An 18,495-nucleotide genomic window follows, 5' to 3' on the forward strand; every position below is an offset into this window, starting at 1 on the left:
AGCACCCAAATCATTTAAAAATTCTCTTAGCCCTTGCGCACATTGCTGTACAGATGTACTAGTAATGGGTTTGCATTTTTATGGCCCTGCTGTAGGTGTCTCCTACCTTTTCTCCCACAGCTGCACCATCCTACCAGTTAGGCTCACAGTTTCCAATGACAGAAAGCTGGGTTTCCTTATTAGACTGGGAACCCCATGAATGAAAGAGCTGTATGTTTTTCAAGCAGTGCATAGTGCCTGATTGTGGTAAATGAGACTGTGTTCAGCAAATTGTCACTCTCCTCTCCCAACCTTCACAGGAGACATATACTGCCATGCTTGGTTGGTGCTGGCTTGGCCATGTGACTTGTTTTGGTCAAAAGGATGTTAGAGCACGTGACACAAGCAGATTTGAAATGCACTTGCACAGTAGATTTTGGGTTCTTGCACTCCTGCTTTTTACCATAAATATGCCTCAGGTAGCTGCTGGTCAAGAAGGAGGAGAAATATAGGAACAGATCCAGACCCAGCTTGCAGCTTGGAGCCTAGTTCTACCAAGCTCAGCCAAGATCAGCTGAACACCGGATACTTAAACAAAAAATATGTGCTTATTGTTTTATACCACTGGGTTGAGGGGTGATCTGTTACACAGCATTATTGTGGCAAGGGCTAGCTGGTACACCACTCGAACTTGGCACTCAGCCTACACCTACCCAGTTTCTACTTCAACACCGAAATCCTGTGAGGTTGATAAATTTGTAAGAAACAAATCACATAGTCCATTCCTCTAATGGAAAGGATTATAAGGAAGCAAACCATGGTGTTTCCACAGATCATTCTACTCTCAAAGGCTGTTACTGAGAGGAGTGGCTTCTTGCTGAGGTAGATGCTGCAGATTTGCAGTGTGAGGCAGAAAACAGTCCTCCGTCAGTCTCAGCCCCACACATTCCACAGCCCTTTCCCTCACCTGCTCAGAAGTTTTGTAAAAGGCCACTGAGGCATTGACCAGTTTCAGCCGGTCTTCCATCTTCAGCATAAGCTGCTGCCAGTGGAGGGCCACCTTCTCAGCACATTCCCGGATGGCGTCCGCGTCGTAGTGGCCAGCCTGGAGCAGCGCCTCAGCTTTCTGCTGTACCTGCAGGGCACTCTGGTGTGTCTTCTGCAAGGAAGTGGCATGAAAGAGGGACTGGGCACAAGGGGAGGAGAGAGAGGTCCGTGGGAACGACCCAGGCGTGGTATGGGAGGGGGTGGAGTGAGGCGTGAGTGGAAAGATGCAGAAAAGTTAAAGAGCTTTAAATGACTGATTCAAACATGTTGTCATCATTGTTTCTTAAGCATAGTTTTAAAAAGAATATCAAATATTTTCATTAACTAGTTGTTCAGGTCCCTAACTCCTGCCCCTACTCCTTTCTCTTTACTTGCATCACTCTGCATTTTAAAGACATTTCAGTTTCTGTGCTAGAGTAACGCAGTTGTGTATAAATCTGCTTCCTGATTGATTCATCCATTAGTTAAATTTCCTTTTCAAATCTAATCATGAAATTATTCACCATGAATTTTCAAAGGAGGTTACTGCTGTAGTCCCATTCTGCAGATCAAATAAACACAGCCCATAAAAAAAGATCCCCATGTCACACAAATCTCAACCAACAATGCAATCATTTTAAACATGAATGATCAGTTTTAAAAAGGTTCCAGTAGAAGGAAGACATTTGGCAGGTTAATAAAGTAGAAGAGTAGCATCTCACACCATCTCTTAGTTACCAAGGGAAAAGAGCAGCACAGTAGATAATTCAGCTTAACACATCATCCCACATTACTACCTTATTTATGTTTGCCTTTAGGATAACCTATATTGTAGAAGGTTTGTTTCTTATTCTGGGTAAGTGTCATTCTCTGAGTTCACTTTAACTGTAGGGGGTGGGGAGAACAGGTTGGAGAACTGGGTGGCAGGGAGAGAGCCAAATGGGATTACAATTTATTAAAATAAAGGACTGATGTGGATGAGCCATACGACTTCAGAGAGCTAATATTATCCCAACTTCAGCTGCTGGAATCATTCCAACCCAATGGCACAGTACTAATTTGGCCTTTGCACTTTCAAAGTAGGGCTTAGCTGGCAGTGGAGAAGAGCAGCTAGAAGCCCAGCACCTCACTCCAGAATGACTTCTTGGGCTGCAGTGTTGGGACAGTTCCCCAGAGCGAATCCATCAGCACTCCTGTGTGTGAATAGAATCTCCCCCTCTTCTCACCTCTGCCTCCCCCTTCACCTTCATTCCAGATGGCAGCCTGTCTAGAGAGTCTCTCAACCACCTCCTGGTTGCCCCCCTACCCCACGCCTGAATCTGTCCTCAGTGTTAGCTATGTTAGCACGACCTCCTCCAGCAGCCTAGACTCCTTTATTCCCTGGCTTTGCCACTGAGTCAGCCTTCAGTCCCGATGACCACATTAGCATCTGGGTTCCTAATTGCTGGATGAAGCTAGAAAAATAAACTAATGAGTAGACATGATCCACTAAAAATCCTTGGTTTCTTTCTCTGTTTTACTTATTGGTACCATTTTCTTTTCCCGCCTCCTAAATGTAGAGGTACCCCAAGGTCCATTCTTGGTTTTGGTTCATGTCTGTAGAGTTCTCATCCTTTCCCTTGGCTTCTATCATTTCCTCTTTGTAAATGGCTCTCCAATCTATATTTCTCACCTGATAGCTGAGCCTCGTCTTTAATTGTCTTCGGATGTGAGGGTGAGCTGCCTGTCACACCTCTCACCTAGGTCAGTAAGACTGATTCGGATGATCTAGCTGCCTGCCCCATGTTAGTCACTTACAAAGATGCATTCTCAGGAGAAGTGAAATATCTTCCCAGGGAGAAGAGGAACCCTTGCCAAGGAATGAGAATGGCTTTACTGCCCAATCAGAGCCTCCACCTTCCTCCCAGATGTCTGCTCAAGTTCCACAGCTAAACCTGAACGCCTTCTCCCTCTGAAACAGGCTTCACGGCAGTCCACCATCCTGTTGACGGTGCCCTCCTCACTGCCATCTAGGACCACAGTCTTGTCATCAGCCTTGCCTGCTGCTCCTCAGCCTGAAACCCGGTCCAGCTCTCACCACTTCACACCTAGGCCTCTGTGGTGGTCACCTGACTAGTCTTTTCCTGCCTTCCATTTCTAACCCATCGAACCCGTCCCTTACATTTCTGACAGATTCTCTCTAACAGGAAGTGCTTCAATTAAGAGAATCCTAACATCCTTTCCAGTGCTAAAACCCTAATTTTATGCTCTAAACATCACTTCCATCTCTTAGTTCAAACGCCTGCAATGGTTCACCCACTGCTATGAAATCAAGTCCAAACTTCAGAGGATGTTATTAAAAGTCCCTCACACTGTGGTCCCAAGTACTTCATTATCATGCACTACTACTTCCTTACAAAGACCATTTGAAAACAAACTTGCCATTGCCATCTTCATTCTCCCTGCCTTTAAGGAACACATCTTAGACTCTCCTCATCTGCGATCCAGTCTCTCTTGGAGACTCAGTTCAGATCCAACCTCCTTCAAAGAGGCCTTTTTGGACAGCCTGAGATTTACTAAAAACTACCCTCTTCTGAATACCTGTATCACTCATCTAACGCCTGGCTGATTTCCCTTACTTAAGACAGTGAAACTCTCAAGGCACGGACTGTTTTAAAAAAATCCCTTTAATAGCTGTCATTTAACCAGGTATATATTCTGCGTTAGGAACTGTCCTTATGCATTTTTTTCCTAGTTCTCATAATACTACTCCAAGGTGGATATTATTATTCTCACTTCACAGATTAAGAAACTGAGACTCAGGCTGGTTAAGGGACTTGCCCAAAAATGTACATCCAAGGAAGTGATTAAACCAGATTCAGGTTTGACCTATTCCCAAATCTATGTCCTTTCCACCATATCACACCATATCATTTCATCTCTAGCAATTAGAACGGTATCTACAGTTTCTCATTCAGAGAAAGGGTTCACCAAGTGAACATTAGTGATTCTGATAATTATTTGGCCCCTCCTCAGTATATGAAGCCAGCATATAATTGTCATCATAAATTTGTTATTATATATTTTCTCTGAGAATGGAGGAGATAGAGGAGTAACTTTCATTTTCCTATAATTTATGCTGTGTAACAAATCCTCTTCCTTATTCTGAAACTCATTATTATCTAATAGTCCTGGGAGCCCCTTCTTCCCTTTGATTACCTAAATGATAAACTCTTATGCATATGACATAATCTCTGCTTTGCTAAAGCTTGAGTCATTATTTTGCATTTATTTCTACTATTATCTAATCCTATTGAGTGCTGTATCTTTGAGACATGGATTATCAAGGATGTTCATATTTAGTAGGAGGACATGGAAGAAAACCGAACCAAATCAACTGAATTTATTATCCAGTTTTAACTACTGTTTCTGTCATAATGCTTATGCTTAAAATACATGAGGATTTCAAATAAAAATGGATTTTAAAATCAAGTGTGTCTCTATGACGTTCACAGTTCTTGAAGACACATCAGCCACAACATTTGGATACTAACAAACAATAATCTGGGTTTGTTGATAAAGCTATGCTTCTGGAGAGCTGTGTACTGCTCTGCACTCTGAATGGCTCTGGGGAACTTTTTCTGTAACCAAGGCTACCTCAGGTAAACATTCTGACCTTCTTTAAGGAGACCAAAACCTTCAGACTGACGAGGCCACCAAAGCTAGGGTGAGCAAACATCTTGGTTTGCCCATGAGAGTTCTAGTACATGCTGATTTTCCTGGCTTAGTTATTAATAATTCCCTCCTTCACTCTTAAAAGTGTCTCAGTTCTAACAATAACTTATATGATCATCTTACCTATAGCCATTTTATTTTCCCTTCTGGAGCCCAGGGTTCTTTCTTAGGGCTCAAGAAGTCAAATTATGTTCCCTGTCAGTGATCACTGTAAAGGCCTCCAGTAACAGTATCAAAATGGGTTAAATCAAACCAGACTAGTTAGATCTCCTATCAACTTGCTTAAATCCCCTGGTGTACGTTTCCCCAATGCAGAACCTGGTCTAAACTGACACATTTAGAGAGAAGCACAGGCCATCTAGAGAAGGAACGTATGTTGAAATTCTGGCTCTGTTCTCTTCATTATCCTAGCCAAGCTGCAGACCCTGCCTACCTTCCATTCCCAAGATCTACGAGAAATCCTATCTATTCTGCCATGTCCCCTTGAGTCCACAGACATAAACTCGACAGGGGTCTATATCTCAACATCTATTCTAAGAATATTTGACCAAGTTGCATCCATGAAATTAAAGAGATATAGATGCTTAGTGAGCCTCTATTCTGTTAAGGATGCAACGGCATCTAATACAAATTCATACATACTGCACATGCAAGTCAGGTGGAATTTGGTTATTTCAACAGCATTGCTAATGCATTTACCCACTATTTTCTACTAGCTCATTGAGATACTCAAGGGTGTCATAACACTTGGTTTTTCTTTGTTTGCTTGTTTGTTTTATAATGCTTGGTTTTACTTGCCCAACGTTTGATTAAGGGACTGAAAATTTAATTACCTGATGGGGCAGGTAAACCTCCACATTCAAGATAAGCAAGGAGGAGGTATCGCCAAAGGCTGTCCTCTCTCTGCCTAGCATCATCCCTCACAGCTTCATGCCAAGCCTTGAATGTGACTGCCCAACCTTCGTTCTCTTCACTGCTGCCTCTCAATGGGGTTTTGACCACTGTGTGCCTAATTCTTGATTATAATCCCAATCTTGACTTTTCCTTTACAGTGAATAGATTCCGACACTCTAATATTTGGGCATGCCAGTAAAATGCAACAGAGCTGCTGATGATAAAACTTCTTTCCTCTGGTTAGTCCTTCCTTAGAAAATAATTTGTCCATACTGTGTGTGTAATACACAGTTTATTTTTAAATCTCAAATCTCAAACAGGAGTCTGGTACGAGCAAGGGTCCCTAAGAAGTAATCAGGCATCTTAGAGAAATATATCATTCGTATCAATGCTATGTTTTCACATACAAGATAGCTTTTGGAAAATTAAATGGTTGAAATCAATCAATACTAGCTTAAAAATAGCTAGCAATCAGTTGGATCACTGTATTAAAGATATACTTATTGGCATATGGACAGTTAAAATTTTATCATCGTTGTGTTTTTTTAGTAGAAGATAATCACCTTTGCATTTCTTACACACTCAGAAGTGGGTTAAGTTTTATACTGAACCACAAGTAATGGATGTCTTCGAGGTTTTCACTCCTTATCTCTTTTCCCATTGGTACTGAACTTATTTTATTTTTAACATAGTTCCCATGTCCCATTTCCTACTCTTTTCCCTACACCACTCTAGAACAATCAGTTCGAGTCTCTTTGGGAAGGAAATGTTCTAGTAGAAAGGATAATTAAAGATATTATTTAAAGCAAGACAAAATTTATATTAGACTATCGTAAGTGGAGTTTTATTTTAAAATAGCCCTTAAAACAAGTCTTGGTGAGTTTCTGGTTTCAGTTTATTCTTTAAATATGACTTCCACCAGCATTACTGAACACCTATTTTCAGTGAATCAAACTATCTAGTGCCGTCTGCTCCCGTGCTCACTACTCTTGTTAAAAGGCTGATCTGACAATGGAATCTAAATGTTACATGTAAACCAAATGTTTAAAAATGGAATCCTAGTTTACTAATGACTTCTGCAGTTGTTTATCCTCAATTCTGAGTGAGCTCCAACTAGAGGTGACGTCTAACCTTTTAGCTTTACATTTCTCATGTGGTGCATAGTCCATAATGTATAAAAAACTCAGTGGACCAGGGGCCTTGAAAGTTAAAGGTACCAATAAGTAAGAAAGATCTACATTTGGAGTGTGAATACTTGTCTTCCAATACCAGGCTTCCTTGGGGTGATGAAGCCCTGCATTTGTTTCTCCATCAATTCCTGGGTCATAGGGAGGCTACCTGGCCCATTTCACTAGAAAGAGTAATGGCTTCACCACATAAAGGAACACCCACATCTTGAGGAATCATCCTGCCTAAGGTGCAGAGCAGAGAGGGGAAGGGAGGACAGTGCAGCCAGATTTGGGTGTTACCTCGATGGCCAATTGGAACTGCTCGTGTTCCCGCTGCAGCTGCTCTGCTTCCGACAAGGAGCTGGCGTTGACCAGGCTGGCGTTGAGCATCGACTCCCCATTGCGGATCCATCCCAGGACCTAGGGAGTTGGGACAAGAGCACAGGTGAATGGCCTTCAGTCAGAGAGCTTGCTATCTCCTACCCACAGTTGAAGACAGGACAGGAAGAGTCTGGATAATTAAAATCTCCTTAAATTTGCCTCGTACCTTGTGCCATAAGGTACTTATTTTAAGTACCAACCTCATTCCCAGCTTCATCTTTTCTTTCCTACCCTTATCACTCCTCAATCCCAGGCTCCTCAGCCCCTTAATTTAAACATTACTTCATCTGATTGCATTGTATGTATGTTTCCGAGGTTCCATCTGGAACATAGTACGGTATAAATAAATAAATTCCATCTGTTGGTATCCCTTTCATTTTTTTAAGGACCAATTCAAATATCAACAACTGCTTGAAATCTTCTATACCTAACCACTCCCATTAGGAACAATCTCTTCGTCATCTAGTGAAACCCAGATCATTTTGCATGTACCACCTTTGTGGCACTCACCAAAGCCTGCCTTATTCAGTTATTTCAACCTATGTTTCATCTCCTCCCCTTACAATGTAAACTTCCGGAAGACTAGAGTAATATATGAGTCATATTTTATTTTATTTTATTTTATTTTATTTTATTTTTTTAAACATCTTTATTGGGGTATAATTGCTTTACAATGGTGTGTTAGTTTCTGCTTTACAACAAAGTGAATCAGCTATACATATACATATGTTCCCATATGTCTTCCCTCTTGCGTCTCCCTCCCTCCCACTCTCCCCATCCCACCCTTCCAGGCTGTCACAAAGCACCGAGCTAATATCCCTGTGCCTTGCGGCTGCTTCCCCCCAGCTATCTACCTTACTACGTTTGTTAGTGTGTATATGTCCATGACTCTCTCTCGCCCTGTCAAAACTCACCCTTCCCCCTCCCCATATCCTTAAGTCCGTTCTCCAGTAGGTCTGCGTCTTTATTCCTATCTTACCCCTAGGTTCTTCATGACATTTTTTTCCCTTAAATTCCATATATATGTGTTAGCATACGGTATTTGTCTTTTTCTTTCTGACTTACTTCACTCTGTATGACAGATTCTAGGTCTATCCATCTCATTACAAATAGCTCAATTTCATTTCTTTTTAAGGCTGAGTAATATTCCATTGTGTATATGTGCCACATCTTCTTTATCCATTCATCCGATGATGGGCGCTTAGGTTGTTTCCATGTCCTGGCTATTGTAAATAGAGCTGCAATGAACATTTTGGTACATGACTCTCTTTGAATTTTGGTTTTCTCAGGGTATATGCCAAGTAGTGGGATTGCTGGGTCATATGGTAATTCTATTTGTAGTTTTTTAAGGAACCTCCATACTGTTCTCCACAGTGGCTGAACCAATTCACATTCCCACCAGCAGTGCAAGAGTGTCCCCTTTTCTCCACACCCTCTCCAGCATTTATTGTTTCTTGATTTTTTGATGATGGCCATTCTGACTGGTGTGAGATGATATCTCATTGTAGTTTTGATTTGCATTTCTCTAATGATTAATGATGTTGAGCATTCTTTCATGTGTTTGTTGGCATTCTGTATATCTTCTTTGGAGAAATGTCTATATAGGTCTTCTGCCCATTTTTGGATGGGGTTGTTTGTATTTTTGTTATTGAGCTGCATGAGCTGCTTGTAAATTTTGGAGATTAATCCTTTGTCAGTTGCTTCATTTGCAAATGTTTTCTCCCATTCTGAGGGTTGTCTTTTGGTCTTGGTTATGGTTTCCTTTGCTGTGCAAAAGCTTTGAAGTTTCATTAGGTCCCATTTGTTTATTTTTGTTTTTATTTCCATTACTATGAGTCATATTTTAATCTCACCCCATGCCTAGCACAGTACCTTTCATACGACGGGTATGCAGTAACGTTTTTGAAAGAGTGAAAATACCCAAGTCACCGTGGAAAATACCCAAGTCACACCTGAGCAGTGTGTCCAACCTCCTATACCTTGCAAAATAGCCAAGAGTAGACAGGTTTGAGCTTTGATTGGTTAAACAATCCAAAGGGAGGAGAAATAAAACAAGCAAAATAGCATGAATCATCCATACACTGGATCATTCGCAAAAGGGAGAATATGTTATAATTGATTTAAATTATTTAGAGGCAATGGCTAGGCTGAGTAAAATTTCTAGGTGACCTTAATTAGTACTGGGGGAAAGAAAACTCAGCTAGGGAATATTAAAATAGAAGGAGAAATAGCTGACACTGTCTAGACAGTCCCAGCTAAAATAGAGATGTGGCAATAATCCAGCTAATAGAGTCAAGTACAAATAATCAAACTGGAAGTAACAGGCCTTGAAAATCTACCTTGTGTTTGGTCATCAGAAAATTGCCAAATATTTGCTTTATTAAGGAGTCTGAGAGCTTGCTTGGAGAGGAAATAAAAATTCTTCTGAAATGTTACGATCAGTAAATACCATCCATCTGTTCCCTCAAGGCAAAGCAGAAGACACCACAATCTGTTTCAGATTTTTTTTCTTCTTCTCTCAACTTCTTCATGTTAAACAATTAGAAAAATATTAAGTCTGGTCTCCTATTCTATAACCCTCACAGGCATTTCTCAAATGTCCTCCTTAGGCAGAAAATGACTGATACCATATTGTGCATGGATAACATCGGGACATAAATCCCACTGAAGAAGCTGGGCTGTTTGGATTGAGATGTTAATTCATGGGCAGTCTGGCAGATTGTGGATGAGATGCCAATCTGTAAGGCAATTAGTTCCAGGAAATAACTGCTCAGAGCGTATGTGTGAAATCTCTGATGCCACTGGTGTGCTGTAGCTGGCTGACTACAGAGGTGTTAATGATTTCTAAAAGCTGGCTGCAAGTTCGGGTACATGCATCCATGGATTGCATGCCCAAATGCTTCACCTCTTTGGAAAATGGAGCTCACAATTTATATTTTTGAACGATGTTAAGTCCTTCTGCAGTGATTCATCACATCTTGCTTGGTTCAAGATTCACTTGAGGGTGTCAGAGAAACATTTTCTCAATGTGCACCACAAATCAATGCTTGAGGGACAATTTGATTCCCTCTGGGTCTCCTGAGTCTTGCTGGAATATTTTCCTCTCTAGTTTCAGTCAACTGAAAGCATCAGTTATAGCTATGGTTGTGAGGGCACCATCTACCGGGTTTTCCATTCAGAAATACTATAGGTTTTAGTCTCTACATCTTTCATTAAATGATGCCATATCCTTGATATCCTTGTTCATTTTTATTTCCCAAATGTTGTTTACATAGGCATTCCAGGACTTCAACATGGGAGGTTTGATTTTAGGAAGATAAAAATGCACTGTAGTTCAATCAATGGCTTGGGTTCAGGGGTGGGACTGATGCCAATGATTAAACTACCAAGTATTTTTATCTTCCTAAAATCAAACCTCCCATGCTGAAGTCCCAGACTCAGTCCTAGAAGCAAAACTGGGAATGTGTAGAAAGAGCATAAAATCTGAAGTCAGAATACCTGGCTTTGTTACTGCCTGGTAAAACCACTTAACTCCTCTGAGCCTCAGCCTTTTCATCTGTAAAGATAGGATAACGGTACCTTCCCTTCCTGTATCAGGGTTGATGTAGTGTACCGTAAAATGCAAAGCCTGATGATGGTGGTGCTAGGGATTTTTAGCTTTGAGGCAAAACTACCTAATGCTATGATTCTTCATTTACACCTCTCACAATGAGAAGAGAAAAAGTTTAGGAATATTAACTTTTATTCGAGTATTTGTAGAGCTTATTGACATATTCTGATGTGATGTAAATACCGTAGCTGTTTTATTATCATCAGTCTTTGTGCTCTGATCAAGGCTAACTCTTGTTGGTATAATTTTCTATTACTGTCATCCTTTATCTTTCTAGTTCATAAAGTTGGCTATTTATTCTTGTGTGATCATCCAAATGAGAGAAAGGTAGTAGAAGAAATTTTGTAACAAACATGCGAAAATGTTGGTCCTACTAATCTTGAGCTGCATGACTTTGGAAACATCACTTAATCTCTCTGAGGCTCAGTTTTCTTAACTGTAAAATGGTAAATCGCAGGTTACGGATGAAATGAAATAATTAATGTAAAAGTATTTTGCAAACCATATAATGTAATCCTTAACATGAACATTTTACACTGATCATTCATCTTAGACAACAGTTTACTGGTAAGTTAGATGGTCTTTGAAGGTCATTTTGAGCCATAATGTTCGATACTTCTTTCAAAATATATGCCGCTATAAGCATAGGATACCAGAGGAACTTAGCTCTGCAGAAATGAGGGATGGGAAGAGTATTGCTGCTTGGGGACTTGGGGGCTAGGCCACCAGTTCAGCTCAGTCAGGGGTGAGGGGGGAACTGAAGATGGAGATCTATTGGTTCCTCAGGGCAAGGAAGTTCAGATAACCCCGAGTTAGAAGCATGGATGTGGTTAACTGGACGTGAATGTCCAAAATGACGACGCCACCTAAGCTGGGCAAGCTGGACACTGTAGCCACATAGGCTGGGGAAGCTGCTTGGCTATGGCTGTGTTCTCTAGGCCACACTGACAGGAAAGCTATGAGGCTGCACTGAAGGCCGCTGAGTCTAACTCCTGCTACTGCAGATGACTTATCACAAGGCACAATGATTTCTGAAACTCTAGCCACAGAAAAATCATCAGCCCCTCAGATGGTAATTGGGAGCCTGTCATGTTTCTAGTGTTTCTTAGTTCTAAAAATTCACAATTTATGAGATTATATGTGTTCATCCCTCACGGTTTTATAGACTATGACTGTGTGTCTTCCTAATTATCTCCATTTTGAAACAAATGGATAGTACTTGTACCTATGGCTGCCTCTCTTTTGGATCTACTCCAACTCCTTTCTAGCTTTTATGTACAGTGAACAGAATGAAACAGTATTCTATACAGGAATATGAGGAGAGGATATTTTCTCCTTTGATTTAAATTTCCATCTTGATCATATGCAAATTTTGGCCAGTATTTGGTCCACAGGGGTAATTTAAGTCAATGTCTTTAGTAGACAAATGATAAGTACAATTTCTTTCCCCAAAGCTTAGAGCTCCAACATCTTATAAATCCATTTTGGCCTATTTTCTGCTAAATGCATTGCTCTGCAGGAAACATGGAAATTCACTTAGTTTTATGACCATTAAATAGGTTTTTCAAATCTTCCTGAATTATCTAATAAATGTGAGGCTATCCTTACCAGAGTAGCAATTTTCCTGGAAAGCAATCAGAGCATTCTGTGGGGTCTGGGGAATAATCTGAACTATTTTTCTAGAAGAAAGGGGGCATCTGGGTGGTCTATGGCCCTGGACCATAGGAATCAGGGGAATGGTTTCCCTTCAAGATTCAGCATTTCTCTGGAGATGCTGGGGCCATTTATCTTAGATACAAAGTCCTATGTAATCCCTCAGAAAGCAAGTCAGTTGCATTAATCAGTTTCATTTGTTCTAAATACTTGAAAATAATTTTCAGTCAATGTCCGTGACATTACCTCTCCTCAGAGCTTCAGTTTAATACAGCTGTGGTGTAACTGCACATAAGGTTATGAAGGCCAAATCTAAACCTTTAATCTCTGAGCTCTAACAACAGGGCTGTATCATAACACATTGTGGCCCTCTCCCTTTCTCTCCCCATTAATGGCACTTCAATTAAGGTGTCTCTTTCTTTCTCTTTCTTTCTTTTCTTTTCCTTCCTTCCTTCCTTCCTGCCCTCCCTCCCCCCTTTCTCTCTCTCTCTCTCCCTTTCTTTTTTCTTTCTTTCTTCCTTTCTTTCTTTTCTTTTTCTCTCTCTCTCTCTTTCTTTCAGTATATTCAAAAGAGAAACTCTCAAGCTAGTGTCTAAATTTAGCCCAAGTGATCAGTACTGACATCTAAATTAAGTCCCTCTTTCCAAGCGTCAACAGCTTCCAAGTCAATATTTCCTGCTCCACCAACTTCCATCAAACGCGAATGCTTTGTCGGAAACTGGACCAGACGACCTCTAAAGGAAGAGGCACGCTAACAAGGAGAACAAGCTTGTCTAATGAGGCGCGGTGGCTTAATGGAGCAGTGGTCCCTCGGCACATCCAAGGGCTGCAGTCCTTCGTGCTTTTCCTAAAGGCTGACCCCAGCAATCCAGTGCCGTTTTGAACTACAGTCCCCCTGTGTGTCATCCTTGCCGTGGTGGAGAGAAGGAGAAGGAATGTTCTCACTCCTGCAGAAGAATTCTTTTTTGTCCTCCAATTCATGAAACACTGAACAGGAACGTACACAGATATTAGTCAAGCCTGATGATCCATACATAGATAATCTACTTTCCCACTCGACAAACTACCTATCATCATCCCAGCTCCCCATCCTCTACAGAATGGATACTTGGAGGATGAAAACTCATTTCATTTCCATTTTCATCTCAGCCAAGAAGAACATAATTAGGAAGTTGGCTCTACTATGAATGCAAAAATAAATAAAATAAAAAACCAGGAACAAAAGCAAAATTATATATTTCATTTCCAAGTCAATTAGGAATATGTCTCCTGTTATCTGGTTTATTGAGAAGACGTGAACAAACAGTAGAGGAGAACTCCCACGGCCTGCTGAGCCCACTGCTTGGTCGGCCAGGTGTAGGCCATGGCTGCCCATCTTCTCAGACATGGTGCTGTGGAGGCCAGGGAAAGCCCGGACCGCATTCTGCTGGAGAGCTTCTGTCTATTTCTCCTGGAACTCCAGGGTGGGAGTGGGGTCCAGCAGAGGCAAATTGCAGGACCTTGTATTTCAGAGGCTTGGGCTCAAGTTTCAGCTAAGTAGTCAATAGGCCCTGGAAGCACTCATCCTATGGTACCTCAGTTTCCTCATTTGTAAACTAAACGTACACCACTTTCTCTCATGGGCCTGTTCTCCTAAACCGAGATCACAAACGAGAAAGTACTTCTCATATGTAAAGAAAGTACTATCATTACTGCCAAGAGATTCAGAATTTGAATACTCATCACTGCTCTGGGCCTGCTAGGATTTCTACCACGTCCCCACGAGTAACAAGTCTCACCAGACATTCAGGTGTGACCCCCATGTAATTAAACAGAAAACAACCTGGATGGCAGTGCTGTATCTGGCTTTGCCTGGGGCTCAGTGATGTTACCTGTGCTCAAGATTGATCTTTAGCACAGAATGTGTGGACTCTGAGTACTCCTTGGAAAAGAAGGGGAGCAGAGAAGATAATTTTTCACATTATAATAAATAATATATAATTAAAACATAGGCATTAGGAAGGAATACCCTGAATAAAAGGGACCGAGCCATAATTAAATAAAATATGATGTTTTTGTTCCCTGTGCTAAATTAATAGACAAATCTAAAAGCTCTAGCAGTCACTGAACATAAGAAAAAACATTTAAAAGAGGAAGATGTGTCTCTGCTTAGGATGTTTTGGGTGGGGCTCTCCCTAGAGGAAGCAGGGGGATAGGGTTGCTTGGGAGAGTCTGGAGCACAAGGAGAAAACACTGAAGTGCTATGAGCTCTGCCCTGCAGGGAAGCCCTCCTGCACCCGTGGAGGGTGAAGGTGAGGTCTTTCCTCAGTGTGACCTGTCTGGTGACCTTTCTAAGCTTTGGTGACTTCCTCTGAACGGAGAGTGATATCTGCTTTACAGAATGGTTGTGAGGATTGATCAAGAGATAGGTATAAAAGGCACACAACACTCAATAAATGGAACTATAACAATATTTGTATTTCTTCAATCCCACTTGGTCTAAATAGGAAATCCCCAATAATTATGCTAAAAATTCCCACTTAGTCTGTTCATAATATAAATATGTAGTATTTTTTAAATGTGTCATTGGTCATTGTGTGTATGTTCCTAGAGATCCCTAGGAATGGCACAGGGATGTCCTTTAGAAAGATAGCTAGTATCATGTCTCATACAGGTAAGTACTCTTTTCTTTTTAAAATTGGCTTTAATGTGACTAGAACATTTTCTTATAAGAACCGCACGCACATTGAAAAGAATGATGAGAACTGAAGGATGGCTACCCCTTATTGATTCTCAAGTATATGTCAGGTCCTGTACTAGGCACACAAATTAATCAAGCTGGCTCTAAAGGCTGAATATGTTTATTGATACAGGCTTTGCATTTCCTCTGAACTCTGGGCAGGGCTGAGGATAGAGAGGAAGAGAATCGATTCAGTGACTGAGGGCAACCTGGAACAGCACTGAGGTGCTCTCCTTAGATTGTTATATGTCAGAGAAATAATGCACTTGTAGCTTGAGCCATTGTACCATTAGATCTATTTGTTAGAGTCAGTAGATAGCAGCCTAGCTTTCAGAAACGAATACAACCACTCCTTAACTTACCTATTTCCTAATTCTGGTTATATCGGTGGCTCTGTATGCCTTACCCCGTTCCAGGAGCAGGCCCAGGCCAGACTCAGCCACTGGGAAGCCCAGGCTGCAAGAGGAGGGTCAGGCTCACCTGTCTGACCTCCGCCTGGAGGTGCCGCAGTTGGAGACACTGCTCGAGCCGCTCATGGGTCTGCTCTGCGTTGAGCTCCAACTCGTGCTGCTTCTCCTGGAGAAACTCCAATAGCTCTTGCACCTGGGCTGCCAGATCAACGTCTTTTTCACAGATTAACTCAATTCCTGATTTAAACAAAATGTAAACCATTAAAAACCAGGTAGTACCGTAAAGACTACATTTCCTTCTATATGCACATGAAAGCTGGAATCTGGAAATAGCTATCACCAGCACCCTCCCAACCTCTGCATATCCCTCAGTGAAACTGGATAGATCACCAGAACGGGTCTTTGTTTGGGATGCTCGAACCATGCTTTCTCTTTTGGATTAACTGATCCTTTGTCAGGAAACAACTCTTCAACAGATGATCGGCTCCTTATCAACTGGAGTCAAAGAGGTGGTCCTCTGGATTCCATCCCAGACAAGGCCGCATACAGCAGTCCCTGCTGGGCAGTTCGCCTACACCCAGAATATTCACAACCGAGCCTCTGGATCACATTGGGAAATACAAAACAAAGCCCCAGAGACCCTGTCTCAGGAACTTCTGCCAAAGGCACACTCTCTTCTAGCTGGTCAGATGCCATTTACCATTGGATGCTAAGTCCATCTGAAGAGAATAGTTGGCCAGTGGTGATTTTCTTAGCTAACTACTTAGGTCCCCTAAAAAAGCAACTCAGAAGTTCATCACTGCCGCCACCAACACACCTGCCTGACACAGTGGGGGCATATAAGGAAAGTCCGTACACGCTAAAGGAAATTCTTTTCTAGAAGCAAAAATAGTGCTTTATATAAGAACAATATGGGAGAGTGGGAAATTTTTTTCTGGTGTTACATGGTAATAATTTCAGTATCTTTTCAGGTTTATTTTTTCTGTCAGTTTCATAATTCCAAGGCCCAGCTCCTGAAATATCTGTGGGAGACAGAGAAGAGAACGACTTGTTCTTTTAGCAGTCAACTCCCTCCAGTTACTGTCTGCAATTACCAAGGGGATGAGGTAGAGCATCTCCTTGACTGAAATAAAAAAACAAGAAGAAATACAAAATTTCTACCTTTGCAGCGCTACGCAACATGGGATGACCCTTGGCCTCCATGTTTACTTTTTAAAATGTAATTTAAGATCCACCTGCAGAAGTGGATCCCTGTTTCCAGCCACAACGCAGATTTTCTTCCAGCTCGTTTTCACCCTGCATGCATCTCTGGTGTTTAGTATGCTGGGCCTGGGCAAAGTATCTCTCTGTGGGAAGCTCATGGCTTACACATGCCACATCACACGCAAATGGGCTTCTTAGCCTGGTGCTCCATCAAAGGGACCAGCCACCTGCTTAGAGAATCATCCAGAACAGGCTCCCTGCCTGCCCTGAGACTCCAAGCCCTTCATTTTCATCTATCTTGCTTGATATATATATATATTTTTTAATGTGAGATGAACACAGGAAATAAAATAGGTGAAGATGGTGTAATCAGGCTAAGAACGATTGTTTTATATCCACTTTTCTTCCCTTCCTCCAGATCCACATTCCTTCACCCCAGAGTAGCTTGCATTTTGGAAGAACACAGGCCTTTTCTTTCCTTTTATGACACAAGTACAATTATTTGTGGCCCATTATTTTTACGTATATCTGTTTCCCCCAGACTGATGTTCACTCTTGATTAATTCAGTAAACATTAACATTGAGAATCTGCTATGGCGAGACATAACCACTCTGCTGGATACCGGGAATGTAAAGAGAAGAAAGGAGGAGCCCTACCCTCATGCTGCTAGCGAAGCTATGGGAACACAAATAATCCCAACAGAATTCAGTATGCGCTAGAACACCAGTAGAGTATACAACAGTTATCAGGCTTTACTGAACTTTTGCCACGCTTGTGTTTCTCCCACTGCATCCTCACGATGACTCCATATGGTTAGGATTCCTATAACTGCCGTTCTTCTGAGGAAGGTGAAGCTTAGAGAGATTGGGTAACATGCTCAAGGACACCCAGGTAGCGAGAGGTGCGGCCGGGATCCCAACAAAGGGGATCTCTCTCTCTCTCCTGGCTGTACCCTTAACCTCTACGTGCGAGGAGAAGAGTGATCCTCACAACCTAATTTTTTTAAGTTAATTAATTTATGGCTGCGTTGGGTCTTCGTTGCTGTGCACGGGCTTTCTCTAGTTGCGGTGAGCAGGGGCTACTCTGTTGCGGTGCGCGTGCTTCTCATTGTGGTGGCTTCTCTTGTTGTGGAGCACGGGCTCTAAGTGCCGGCTTCAGTAGCTGTGGCTGGAAGGCTCAGTAGTTGTGGCTCACAGGCTTGGTTGCTCCGCGGCATGTGGGATCTTCCCGGACCAGGGCTCGAACCTGTGCCTCCTGCATTGGCAGGCGGATTCTTAACCACTGTGCCACCAGGGAAGCCCCCCACGACCTAATTTAAGATTTCATTTAAATGCTGGGTCTGGGTACTTTCCAGGCACAGTAAATTTGAAGCACCATTGCCACAGACTCCATAGAGTTTTCACTTAAAAACCTTGCATAAAGAGAGAACTTGACGCTTTAAACCACAAAAGCAACGTATGCACAGGATACCCAGCTCCTGTCTTATTCCTTAGGTCATGGGTAACAGTCACATGGTTGGTGACATTAGGGTGAAGACCTGGGCCATAACCAATGGGGGCAGTGAGGCTGAATCATGGCAAGTGAGAACTGGAGGGCACTTTAGGAATGAAGGCCTGCCTGCCACACTGGACAAAAGAAGAAACTAAGGTCTACAGAGAAAGAACAGGGACTTCCAAAGTCAAAGTGCTTGTTGGTGGTGCAGCTGGACCTTGAATTCAGCCAGTGGGTTTACTCCA

The 18,495-nt window shown here is 42.0% G+C and overlaps 1 protein-coding gene across 10 annotated transcripts in view; it reads right to left on the reverse strand.

Moving 5' to 3' along the window:
- Window positions 1–18,495, reverse strand: part of LOC116752734 (kalirin) — a 531,375-nt gene that overhangs the window by 147,338 nt on the left and 365,542 nt on the right. For 6 of the 10 annotated variants that reach the window (XM_032629477.1, XM_032629482.1, XM_032629478.1 and 3 more), the window contains exons 15-17: window positions 15,626–15,792; window positions 7,083–7,202; window positions 947–1,165 (exon numbers count right to left, since the gene is read on the reverse strand). In XM_032629477.1, the coding sequence (XP_032485368.1) occupies window positions 947–1,165; window positions 7,083–7,202; window positions 15,626–15,792 (506 nt within the window). The remainder of the gene's footprint in view (window positions 1–946; window positions 1,166–7,082; window positions 7,203–15,625; window positions 15,793–18,495) is intronic. The other 4 variants (XM_032629484.1, XM_032629480.1, XM_032629486.1 and 1 more) reach the window with 1 other exon arrangement.

Source organism: Phocoena sinus, chromosome 4, assembly GCF_008692025.1.
Source record: "Phocoena sinus isolate mPhoSin1 chromosome 4, mPhoSin1.pri, whole genome shotgun sequence".
Lineage (NCBI taxonomy): Eukaryota > Metazoa > Chordata > Mammalia > Artiodactyla > Phocoenidae > Phocoena > Phocoena sinus.